At 40.7% G+C, this 13,351-nt stretch overlaps 1 protein-coding gene across 1 annotated transcript in view; it reads left to right on the top strand.

Moving 5' to 3' along the window:
- Nucleotides 1-136: 136 nt before the first annotated feature.
- The window catches only part of eml3 (EMAP like 3), a 30,082-nt gene continuing 16,867 nt past the window's right edge, over nucleotides 137-13,351 (top strand). Inside the window, exons 1-2 of the mRNA XM_030779676.1 lie at nucleotides 137-445; nucleotides 12,743-12,919. Of these exons, the coding sequence (XP_030635536.1) occupies nucleotides 421-445; nucleotides 12,743-12,919 (202 nt within the window). The 5' untranslated portion in view covers nucleotides 137-420. The remainder of the gene's footprint in view (nucleotides 446-12,742; nucleotides 12,920-13,351) is intronic.

Below are 13,351 nucleotides of genomic sequence, written 5' to 3'. Positions count from 1 at the left end.
TCGAATTCGTAGTGCTTCCCCGCACAGAAGCTTGCTTTCTATTGGTGAAAAACTGTGCCTGCCAAAAAATAATGGAGTAAATCAGCGAGGGGCTGAGATCATCCTGCAGAAGAATAATTAATTTCTTTGGTGACAAAACGTCGACAAGATAACATACATAGTGGTTTGCATATTCGTACTTTTCGCAACTCATTTCCTGTGTGTGTAATGGTGGATTACATTAACTTTGTAATCGAATCCACCGTGGCAAGCGACGCACGTTTCCATGTGTGTCCTCACCCACAACGTTGCATGAAGTCGGATGCTGACCGCATGCGAGCAGTTTTGTTTCACTTCTGTCAGTTACGGATATGTCACTTGCAGAATGGACCTCTTCGTAGAAAAATTTAATAAAGCAAACTGAGCAAGTCTGGACCAAACATGGATGAGTCAACGAACAGTCTTGGTAAGTGTACCTTCGATAAACCTGTTTGTAAGCTTAGCCTTTATTCGGGTGAAATTGAGTATATTAGTTGATATACCACAGCTGTTTAAACTCGTTGTTCAATTTCTGTTTTTGAGAAGTGAGTAACAGATAACTAATTGCTTTATAAACAGGACTGACCAATCTTTGTGATGAAATAATAATAATAATAATAATAATAATAATAATAATAATAATTAGTAGTAGTAGTAGCAGTAGTAGTAGTAGTAGTAGTAGTAGTACCATTATTATTATTATTATTATTATTATTATTATTATTATTATTATTATCATCATCTGAAGTGTTGTTCAAGAGCAATATTCCTGGTGTTGCCAGGTATTGATATGGGGTCGTAGGAAAACGAGGGAGTTTCCCACAAACAGCTTTTGATATGACGAAACATAGTTTGACATGGCGGAAATTTGAGCATGTAAAGTGTCCACTGAGGAGGGAATGTATCTGCTCTAGTCTTAAATTTTGCAAGACAGTCTACATTGTTATATCCTTAACTGCTCGTGCGTTGGTGCGTTGTCACTACATTCTGAAAAAGGAGCTCGGCACCAAATTTCAGACTGTGCAGAAAGGAGGCTCAGCATTATCTAGTTCCATAAATGAAGGTGCGGTTGGGTTTCGTGTTTTATGCTGTAATGGAGTATTGAATCACAATGGAGCTGTTGTTGGAAGCCCTGTAGTTGTCCTTGCTCATGTGTTTTGTTTAGTGCCCTGTAAAATGCAGTAAGCCTGTGGCAAGGAACACTAAGTATCATGCTGGGTTACTGCCAGCTGTGTTAGGTGAGTATGGCCTCTACACAACAACCTCTGCACAGAAGAGCTGGTAATGATTTGTTGTGTTTTTGAGAATGTGTTCGGGGTCCCTGCTTTGTCAAACCAGGTTCGTTTGATTTGAAGCTAAGGTGCCACTGTTCCTCTGAAGAGTTCTGCTCTCAGGGAGAGTGAATTAACAGGGAGTGGAGGGCGGGTCTCTGAGACAGAGGGAAATGCTTTGGCCCTCCGTTTGGAAGATAGTCGAAAACCTCAGGTTAGTATCTGTTGTCTACTCAGATACTTTCACCATCAAATTCAGGATACCAGGAGAATAAATGTGGGCTATTCAAGCTCATTTCAAAGCAATATCTACAGCTCATGTGAGATGGGCTTTAAAATATCTCCTGTGATCAACAGACCAGCTTTCATAGAACAAATTCTGAACTGGGCTTAGTGTCAAGTAAATTAATTCAGTTTTGGTGAATGTTGTGACATGTGTGGTTTCTGTAGTTCCCTTTTTAGTCACATAGTTCTGTGCAGGACATGACTTCATTTAAAATACTGTGTAGAGCATTAGATATATGTTAAACCTATGCTTTTACATTTATATTTGCATTTTAATAATTTTTATAAGCACATCCACATTGATGTAGCCAAGATATGGGCATTTCAACGCCTTTGCTTAGCTGACTGAAACTTTCCCCAGAATCTGCAGAATTTAAGTCCACTGATGCAGCACAGCTGAATGTGTAAGAGAGCATTCAGTGATCCTGCTAATCATCAGGTGACAAGACTGGAGCACTGATGTCTCCTTCCTCTAGCAGTTTTCTCTGCTTTGCTTTACTGTGGATCAATCTCTTGGCAGTGAGTTTTGCTTTTGTTGTGTGATACCTTGTGATTGCTGAGAGGGATTTTGCTGTAATATAAATTGTTCATATGCCCTGGCAGTAATTACCTGCCCAGGGTGCTCAAGAGACCTACATACCAACTTTATTGTACCCTCACCTCCTTTGATCGCAGAGACAGTGAAAACGAAGGGGAACATGCACTATGCATATGTACCTTAAAACATGTCTGCCATGCAAACCCTTCACTTCTGCTGTATTTAGAAGGACCTTCAGATCCTGGGCGTAACTTAATACTCACCAGTCCCCTATCAGTTAATTCACTCTAATTCAGTGTAATTACATTCAATTTTCCTCACTAAACATAGTTCATACACAGCCTAACAGAATCTGGATTGTCCAAAATTCCCAGTAAACAAGCCCAGAATGGCTGTGTAAGAGGAGACAGACTGGGACATTTTTGGAATTGGGTGTGGTGCAGATAAGACATCTTAACTCTCCTTTCCTTTAGCAGTCCATAATAAGACAACAAAAAGGACACAGCTGAAGCATTCAAAATATAGATTACTGAACTCAAAGAAAAGACTTTTAATTTTCAGAGGAATCCCTTCATTTACATTCATATCTTTTCTGTTATAGCTGCAGGACTTCATTAAGGGAATATGGAAAAAACGTGTTCTGTCATAGCCTCCAAACACAGAAAAATAAACAAACTGTGCAAGTTCATGGAGGCTTTACATTACATTCTTCTTCATTTGATGTCACTAAGACATCTCAGATTCATAGAACAGAATATCACCTTTTAACTGCTTTCATGTCTCAGCCCTCAGCCCTCTGCCCTCTCAGTCTCTGCCCTCTCAGTCTCTGCCCTCTCAGCCTCTGCCCTCTCAGTCTCTGCCCTCTGCCCTCTCAGTCTCAGCCCTCTGCCCTCTCAGTCTCTGCCCTCTCAGTCTCTGCCCTCTCAGTCTCAGCCCTCTGCCCTCTCAGTCTCTGCCCTCTCAGTCTCTGCCCTCTGCCCTCTCAGTCTCTGCCCTCTGTCCTCTCAGTCTCTGCCCTCTGCCCTCTCAGTCTCTGCCCTCTGCCCTCTCAGTCTCTGCCCTCTCAGCCTCTGCCCTCTGTGCTCTCAGTTTCTGCCCTCTCAGTCTCAGCCCTCTGCCCTCTCAGTCTCTGCCCTCTGTCCTCTCAGTCTCTGCCCTCTCAGCCTCTGCCCTCTGCCCTCTCAGTCTCTGCCCTTTGTCCTCTCAGTCTCTGCCCTCTGCCCTCTCAGCCCTCTTGCCCTCTCAGTTTCTGCCCTCTCAGCCCTCTGCCCTCTCAGTCTCTGCCCTCTGTCCTCTCAGTCTCTGCCCTCTGTCCTCTCAGTCTCTGCCCTCTCAGCCCCTGCCCTCTGCCCTCTCAGTCTCTGCCCTCTGTCCTCTCAGTCTCTGCCCCTGCCCTCTGCCCTCTCAGTCTCTGCCCTCTGAGTCTCTGCCCTCTCAGCCTCTGCCCTCTGCCCTCTCAGTCTGCCCTCTCAGTCTCAGCCCTCTCAGCCCTCTGCCCTCTCAGCCCTCTGCCCTCTCAGTCTCTGCCCTCTGCCCTCTCAGTCTGCCCTCTCAGTCTCAGCCCTTTCCTGTATCTGTTTGGTCTGTAGCACAGCACTCACTGTTTTAGTTGTAGCTGTTGCTGTTGTGTTTTGGTGTTTGGTTGTTTTGTTGTGGTTTGGTGTGCCTCTGTGATGGTGGCTGAATGAGGACGGACTGTTATGTTGTCAAATATATTAACACTGCTATTATTTCTAATGCAGATTCTTAAAACTATTGGTATAATGTGATGTAGCATGAGCAGTAACTCTTTTAAGAAGAAGCTGGATTTTTAAAAAAAAAACAAAACAAAACAAAAAAGACACTGGTTTGTCTGCCACCAATCAAACCCACCACAGAAGATGAAGAATTTCTGTTTTTCCATCTCCAGAGAAAACATGGCCAAGCAATCAGACTCTTGCTGTGATGACAATGCAAAAGAGTTGATTTTGAAACAAACAATATTGTTCTGTAAACTATGCAGCCTCAAAAGGATAAAATATGACAAATCTTAAATTGCGCCAGACAGAGCATGGTGACCTTGTCTGAGGGCATTTTCTGAAGATGTTAAAAAGGCTTTGTGATTTGACTGAGTGACAGGGGCCAATATGTGTTGCAGTGCAGGTGCTGCCACTGCAGGGGCCTCTTTCTCACAGCGACCTGAGCAGTGGAGTGGGCGGAACGAGAGAACAGCACACCTACACACAGGATGTACACTCTCTCTGTCAGCCTGTCTGCCATGATGCTGTGAAAGCACTGATACTTTTGCCAGTGTATGTAGAAAAGTTGAGATTTCACTCATGCTTTGGTTTGCAGATTACACAGTTAAATAGCACTGACCCAGAAACATGACATATATAAATATAAAAGAGCAGAACTGATTTAATGTAACCTGTTAGTGTCAGGATCAGTTCTGAGTTGAGCTGAGAATTCACTGTTTATTCCAACTTAGTTGTTGGTATTTGAATCAGAGTTGGCATTTACACCAGTCTTGAGGATGCAGAATTGAAATTGAATTCCAATCATGACTTTTATCATTGAATATCTTTCAGTAATAGTAATACATTTATAAGGCTAAAAAAGTATTGACCCGTAAATTCTGCTTTCTTGTGGTCTTTTAATATCCTTGGAATGTAATATTGTGTGTGTGTGTGTGTGTGTGTGTGTGTGTGTGTGAGAGAGAGAGAGAGAGAGAGAGAGAGAGAGAGAGAGAAAGCGAGCAAACAAGCTTTGTTTCCCAATATGAGGATTGTTGTTTTTTGTAGTTGTTTAAAGGACCCTTCACCAAACCCAGCATTAGAGAAAATGCACTGTAACTGTGGTCTGCCCTTGTGCTCTTGCTGGTGTGTTGGTTCAATGGAGTTAAATATAACAGAGTTAAAGATAATTCACTCTAAAGCCCTATTTGACCTGGCTGCGTTATGAAAAAACTGAGATGGTGATAGTGCATAATCGAAAGGTTCTTTGAACTACCTGCTGATAATGTATTTAAAATGCATTTTTTTTCTCCATCACCTAAATAGCAGGTAGAGGACATGGCTTGGGCCCATACCAAACCCAGATCCAAACAGGCACCTCTGAGTTAGCATGAGTGATATATCCTGATCAGAAGTAAACAACTCCATTACTTGAGTCAAAGTATAGATACTCCTGGTCAAATATTACTCCAATACAAGTAAATGTTGTTCAGTTCAATTTTTACTTGAGTTAAAGTACGCGAGTACTTGCTTTCAAAAATACTTAAGTATTCAAAAGTACATTTTCTTTTTAATGTCATCGCAGTGTTGTATTGTTGCAACAATGCATTTACAGAGTCTAATGACTCTGAAACAACCTACTGAATGCACTGACTTGCTTGTAGAACCTGTAGAATAAAAAGCTTGTGGAATATGCTACAAGAAACACAGTTGAACCAATTGCTTCCTCTATAAAAGACAGTGTATAGCTTCAGTTAAACAGGCACTAGGTTTACTCAGATTGGCGTTAAAAGGATAAACACGTCATAATGTTGTAGGCTAGGTTAATTTTACTTCTACTACATGTCTGAAATGTGAAACAGCTGGATGACCATCGTCACCGCTTGATTCCCGCCCCCCTCGTCTTACTGGGACCGGGTCCTACGTGAATCCGCTGACCTTACAAATATTACTGTGTTTACCTGACAAGATTAAAACACATATTTCTGAAGGGATTTTTGTCAGTAACGCTAACTCTGCATTTTCGCTAGCTAACTATTAGTGCGTCCGCAGTGGATTCACACAGGACCCGGTGTTATGCCCCAAATGGTTTTCAAGCCAACTGGTTTCTGTACGTGTTCACACACTGTGTTAACAGTAGAAGTTGTGGTCTGCCTCTGTTACCAGATTCGTCACACATTCACAAACATATAAATCGCAATTTTCAAGTCACATCTCATATCTACTGTGGCAAATGATTGTAAGTGTTAGGCGAACACAGCGCGCGAACGCATACGGGAAGCAATTAGCTTGGAAACCAGTTGATTTCAGAGATCTCAGACGTGGAATTAAGATATGGCCATGGCTGCTCTGGTGAGGAAACTTTATCTTTATCATCTTTATTTTCCATTGTAGTAGCCATCAGTAAAACCGCCAAGTTCAGTTGTTAAAAAAATGCAGCACGCACTTGACTGACAACATTGGAGTAGTTTACTGTGATTGTTTTTTCCCCTGTGATGAACACAATATGGCCTATCCCATTTTAGAAAAGAAAATTCGTCCGCCGACTTCAAAGCTATGCGTTAAAGTAACGAGTAACGAGAACCTTCATAGAGATGTAGTGGAGTGAAAAGTACAATATTTGTATTTCAAATTTAGTGGAGTAAAAGTCATAAGTTTCCAAAAAAATAACACTCAAGTAAAGTACAGTACTCAAGTAAATGTACTTCGTTACTGTCCACCCCTGATCCTGATACATATCAACCATTGAAAAGTACCATTGTCATCCAAAGATCAAACATATGACGCCCAGCACAGGAAAAAAGCCATTAAACCATAAGACCATGTACATTCACAAGATGAAGTAGCCTAAATTTCCTTGAAATCAGGTTAATGTCTTGAAATATGAGTTTAGTCCAGTTCTATTTCCTAAATGGTTCTTATGATGTGTCAGATTTGCCTCTTTTCAGCTGTGAACTAATAGATGCACTTTCTTATGAAATAGACAAAAATAGAAGAGATTCAGCAGAGCTTGTTAGCTCAAACACGTAATCATAAAAGTCTGATTTGACTGCAGCAGTGAAGAAAGGACCATACTCCAGTCCCTAGGCTCTGAAGACAACAGGCCTTACTGCTCTGCAATCCAGCAGAAGAACAACTTTATACAAATGAAGTTTGAGTTTTGTGTCCTCTCACATTCCATTTGTTAGTTTCTTTCACTGCAGAAGAGTTCAGTACGTTCACCATAAAAAAACAGAGTATGAAAATATGAATTCATCTTGATTCAACCTATAGAGCAAACTCTATATTTCACAAATCATTTACCATCATTTTCTCCTTTTTTCACCTCAGAATCATATGTGCTCCAAATAGCACATGGCAGTGGTCAGTGTTTTGGGGTCATGTGACTGATTGTATCAAACCAGCAAGAATTCTATGAGTTTAAACCTGTCTAATTTAGAGAGACGTTTCTGTACTGCTTTATAAATGTTAAATCAACATTTGTGAATAAATGAAACTGAAATGAAAATGATGGTCTTCCAACAATACACAAACATTGTAGGAGAAGGTTACTCTGTTGTGAGCTTATTGTGTAGGCTAGATGGTCTCATGGAGCCTTGTGGCTGATCACGTGATGTTTAACTCAACTGAGTCTTTATTACTCTGTTTAGAAATACATTAACAGTCATCTGGGTTGGTAAATGGGAGCATTTGGAGAGAGTACACACAAGTTTTGATCCATTTTGTTATGCACTTGATCTCAGTGTGTTTGTGTCTCTTTGGCATCAATAGGTTTTTGGTGATCATCCATTTGTATACACTGGCAGTTTCCATTGTACCTAGTTTTCCTGTTAAACAACATGTCTCAGCTATGCAAAGTTGACTGAAGACATATACAACTTTTTTACAGTTAAGAATGGAATTTTTGTGTTATTGTGTTTATCATACAGGCTTATTCATCATCTGTCAGTTTATCTTGTTTATTTAATTATATCCAATGTGGAAATGAAAGAAATTTCAGAAACACACAAGAAGAGGAAGGGCAACTTTTCACCTCAACAAAACTGGCATGTCCATAAACTGTGTTTAGAAGTGTGCAGAAAAAGCCAAAAAGTCCCTTTCAATTGTAATATCAGTGAGTCATAACATGCTACTGCAGTGAACACATGCCCAACTCACAGACTGCGCTCTCATAATGGGCCATCCTGCTGGGTGGCATCGCGCCTTAATTTGCTACTGTGTGGAATCCTACCTTTGCAGTCTGTTGAGATTTGTGTTATTTAAGGGATTCTGGGCATGTGTGCACCTGCACTGTGCATCCATGAGTGGATTCCCTGACTTCAAGAAAGAGCAGTGGAGCATTTGATAGAGTCAGATTTCTCTTTTAGTATAATTTAAATTAGCATCCATATATACATCTGTTTTCCTAATAGACAGTGCAGATTTTACATAGCTCATTTGCTGCTGTTCTCCCCTACACTCTAGTGGTGGATGGTCTGCCTATACCACAGGACATATACTAAATACCAGGGCTGTGGAATCGGTACAGAAAACTCCACATGACATCGGTACACGTGACTCCAGTAACCCAATAATTGCTTCCGACTCTGACTCCGACTCCACAGCACTGTGAAATACACAAATTAGTTTGACCCGAAACTTGTCTACTCTTCTGTTTTGAATATAGTGATAAACGCTTTTGTGTACAGTATTTATAAATCATTAACTCTCAGCACTTAAATGCCAGAAATGCAAAGTGTTTAGTGTTGAGAGGAGAAAACTGCATTTGGGTGTTGGCTTGTCCTATGAGACACAAACAGAAATCTGGCTCAAACTGCAGACAGCAGGTCTTTGCAGAGATTCAAAGCCCACCATTGTGTAAGGAGTGTTGCTGTGGTGCTGGCTAAGAGACAGTGGATGTCTGTTTGCATGTGTTTGTGAGTCAGTGAATGTCTGTTTGCATGTGTTTGTGAGTCAGTGGATGTCTGTTTGCATGTGTTTGTGAGTCAACGGATGTCTGTTTGCATGTGTTTGTGAGTCAGTGAATGTCTGTTTGCATGTGTTTGTGAGTCAACGGATGTCTGTTTGCATGTGTTTGTGAGTCAGTGAATGTCTGTTTGCATGTGTTTGAGTCAGTGGATGTCTGTTTGCATGTGTTTGTGAGTTAGCGAATGTCTCTCTTACTGCTGAAGATGTATTCAAATTTAAAGAGCCTGAAGAAAAACTCTGAACGTTATGATGTCACGTAGATTATTTTGTTTTGAACCATTTGTGGTATGAAAGGCCACATTCATGCTGAAGGCGATTCTGCCCCACCCCCCACCCCAAAATCTGAATTTTTTGGCCTCGTTGTTCATATTCATTTTTGAAAGTGACCCATTTCAGTGACCTGACCTCCATCTCCAAATGACCTACATGCTCAAATGAACAAGAAGATAGGGTGTAAGGGTATGCAAAAGTCATAGCTTGGCGCGTACCTCGGTTTTGAAATCACGGTTTGGTACGGTATCGGTACAGTGAAAAAAGGCATGCAAAACATGAAATTTCTTTTCATTTAATATGAATTTACCTGTACACTTGTACAAACTTTTAAACAGTGGCAAACTGGCCATAATTTCCAGTTTGCCCTCTACTCTCTTTTTTCCTTATACCGGTGATATTCACATTTGGATGATGCCGTCTCAAATGAGTAATCATGTTCAACATTCTGCCAGCAACTTGATTTCAGTTGAACAATGCCAGCACGCTACCTTCATCTTATCCACTTGTCTTTGCCCATTGCTAGTTCACTGGAAAACCAAAATGTTCCCAAACAGGAGACCTGAAGGATACGGGAGGGTCCTGAAGCTCTGGATTGCGGTTGCCATACTTACGAGAACCGCGACACGAGACGGCGGACATTTGTATCGCGGTTTTGGTTTCAATTCCAGAACCGTTACACCTTTACTAAACATGTGACTGGATACACCGAATGTAAAGTATATGTGCGGCTGAAGCGAGCACGTGTCACATGTAAAGTATATGTGCAGCTGAAGTTAGCATGTGTCGCATGTAAAGTGTATGTGCAGCTGAAGTTAGCATGTGTCGCATGTAAAGTGTATGTACAGCTGAAGTTAGCATGTGTCGCATGTAAAGTGAGGGGAAAGTCACTCGTGCTCCATTAACATTTGGACAGTTCCAATGTTCACACAGATGCATGAGTTACTCTCCACTACCATGCCAGTAAACTTCCTGAGGTCCTGTGGATGTAGCCCAGGGTTTTTTTTTCCAGAAACATCTCAGCCCTGAGAGTGACTCAAAAATGACAGGAACAGCGTTCACTAAGACATAAGAAACGTCTCAGATTCGTCTGTTAGTGTATCAGTTTTACTGCAGAGGGCTGTCAGTGTTGTAACACTCACTGGGCACCGCTTCATAAGCAACCTTGTAGCAGTGTGCAAAGTAAATGACTGCATCACAACTGTATGATCAACACAAGTGGCAAGCCTGAAAAACGTCGTTCATTTTTTAAAACTTTCAGCACGAATGATAAAATGTTTGGACATACTTGGAGTTACTACTATATATCTCCTTTTTTGCCGCTCTGTACTTTTGCTGTTGAGTTTTGTTGGTGTGTAGTTAAATAAAAACACACACGCGCACACACATACACACACACACGTGAAAACTACAGACAATACAACACTCTACACACACACTAATCACAATGAACTAACACTAAACCCATTGTATGTACATACACTTAAACATGCACTCTCTCTCTCTCTCTCTCTCTCTCTCTCTCTCTCTCTCACACACACACACACACACACACACACACGCTGCTTCCACTCTATTCCACATAGTTTCAATGGTTACCATCCATCAGTGCTGTCGTTATAGTAATCAGCCTATTAATACTTAAAGACACGGTATTGATGCACTTGTGCTATAATGGCATCTGTCCACCTACACACACAAACAAATACACATATGCTCACACACGCACACAGCTTCACAGTTCCATTTAGGGCAGGGCGATATGGCCAAAAATGCTGTCACGATAAAAATTTTCACATTAGTCAATATCGATAATTATCATGATAAATGTCAAATCATTATTTCTTTCAAGTTTAAAGGCTGAATTTTGTTCCTAAGTGAAAGTTGAAGAAACCAGATGGTTAATTGTGGTTTTAAATTATTCTTTATCGTCAGAACATGACTAATGCTTGCCAAACAGCAGAACATTTCACAAATCTGAGGTAGAAAATTCAAAACAATTATGATGATAAAATATTTTTTCAACATCAAAATATGCATGAGTGACATTATTTAAAATCCTTTTTCAATCCTTTTTCCTCAGTAAAATAGGCTAAGTATCTTAATAGAAAAATTAAGTGCTGCAGTGTGATACAGCACTCATATGATATGGGTCAGACTGCAACGTTTTTTAATGGATAATGTCAATAAATAAAACAATAAATAGAGAAATCTTAATTCTGGTCAACATGCCAAATCCTTTGTACAGACAGTTTGTAAATACTTTGAAAGTGTTTACAGTACTCGTTGGGAACTGCAATTTCTTACTTTCTACGTGTTGTAACAGAAGATATTGTTTCAAATGATGTGGTGTTGCCTGGCACGTCCTCGTCACAATTTGCAGTGCACACTGCTCTGTTTTTTTTTTTTTTTTTTTCCAGACTGTAAATAGCCAATATCTCCACTACTGAAGTTGAGTGACCTTTTTTGTCAACAATGTCTTTTTCCTTCGAGCTGCTTTTTCTTCAGGGTCGCTCATTTCGCTTATTTTGCTTATGCCACTCCAATTACAAGCCTGTCAGCCACTGTGTCTGTAAACAATATCACATGCTGGCCTGAATTTATACCACTCACCGTGCAACCTAACTGCCCAGTGCATACCTCTGTTCCTGCAACATGATTGGCAGTTCATGATTCATTTTTGCACATGATATCTAAGCATGGAAATTAATTATATCGAACATTTGTTATATTTCTATCGAGGAAAATTATATTGCAATCATTTTTGTTATCAATAGAGACAAACCACACTCATGAATCGGCAGTCTACATCTGTCTTAAGTCACATACACAGTTGTGAATCATTAGTTTAACAGCAGAAGCTGATGCTATGTTTCTGAATAATACTGCCAAGAAGCAGCATATACAATGAGAGGAGCAGTGGCCCAAACACTGAGCTTTGAGGAACTCCATGTGTTAGTGTGATTGTGTGTTCAGAGTGTGTTCAGTTTGTATATGATGATTTAAATGGAACACAAAGTGGCCGGTTCAGCTTAATTTTGATTCCTTGGAAATCTGACAGATAGATGGAAAAATATCTCCACGCTTTTTAAAGAGATATTTAAATCATGAAATGAGGCATGTTTATATTCGAAAGCTTGAAATAAACCAGCATAAAAAAGTACAAGTAAATTCCAGTCTTTTCTGAGGTTTGTGTGGAATCCTGTAAAATGGCGAAAATTCAGAACACATGTTTAGCTCCTTGGTGTAATTAACATAATTTCCCTTCCTTTTGTCAGGGGAAAATGGCTGAAAGCAAACACTTCATTTGACCCTGTTGATGGGGTGATTTGGAGGGAGAAAGTGTTGTTTCACTCCACAGCTCCTCAGCTTGGATTTGTGAGTGGTTAAAACGTTTGTGTTGCTGAAGATTGTTAAATAGAATAGGATAGCATTCCACTAACCAACCCCCCCCCCCCCCCCCGTGTATTAAGGAGCAACTTTCTTTCAGGTGCATAAAAGCTTGTGTTAAGCATTGAACTTGTCTGGTTACAATGATGGTTAAGGGTTGTTTTCTTGTTTTTTTCTCCACTCAATATTACATCAGTCAACCATCAGGAGGGTTGAAAACACAGACGAAACAGAGCAGTGTAGACGCTCATGGTTCTAATGGATACTCTCTCTCTTTCTGTGTGTAGACGATGTCTCAGCAGGCAGCAGTGCTGAGTTTCCAGACAGGATGTCCCTCATGGAGCTGCGCTTACAGGCCCAGGAAGACGAGATCACACTACTCAAGTCGTCCTTAGCAGATGCTCTCCGCAGACTCCGCATCCACGACCAACAGATTCCTCTACTCAAACAGCACTTGATCGCTGGTGAGTCTCTTGCTGTCTGTCTGTCTCTCTCTCTGTCTCTCACTCTCTCTCTTTCTCTCTGTCTGTCTGTCTGTCTCTCTCTCTCCCTCTCTCTGTCTCTGTGTCTCTCTCTCTCTCTCTCAAACTCTCTCTCTCTCTCTCTTCTCTCAATTTCTCCTTACTACTTGCTACTAAATGCTGTGTTTCCAAAGAATTGATTTATTTGTCCTCTAAAGGGGTCCGTGTTCTTAATGGTACTATTGGAAATGATAATCTATATTAGAAATTCTGTAACAATGTCAGTCCTGAGTTCTTCTATAAAAAAAATTTTGGCGATTATTGCCGGCACTAAATTCAGTCTGAATAGTGAAAGCAAGCCATAGCTAGAGCTGCATAGCAAGCTACATTGTGTTTGATGGTGTTAGCATCTCTGTGTATTGCACTTCTTGCCCC

This window comes from Chanos chanos, chromosome 7, assembly GCF_902362185.1.
Source record: "Chanos chanos chromosome 7, fChaCha1.1, whole genome shotgun sequence".
Classification (NCBI taxonomy): domain Eukaryota; kingdom Metazoa; phylum Chordata; class Actinopteri; order Gonorynchiformes; family Chanidae; genus Chanos; species Chanos chanos.
The sequence above is the reverse complement of the archived record's forward strand: the minus strand, read 5'-3'. Positions and strand labels throughout refer to the sequence as shown.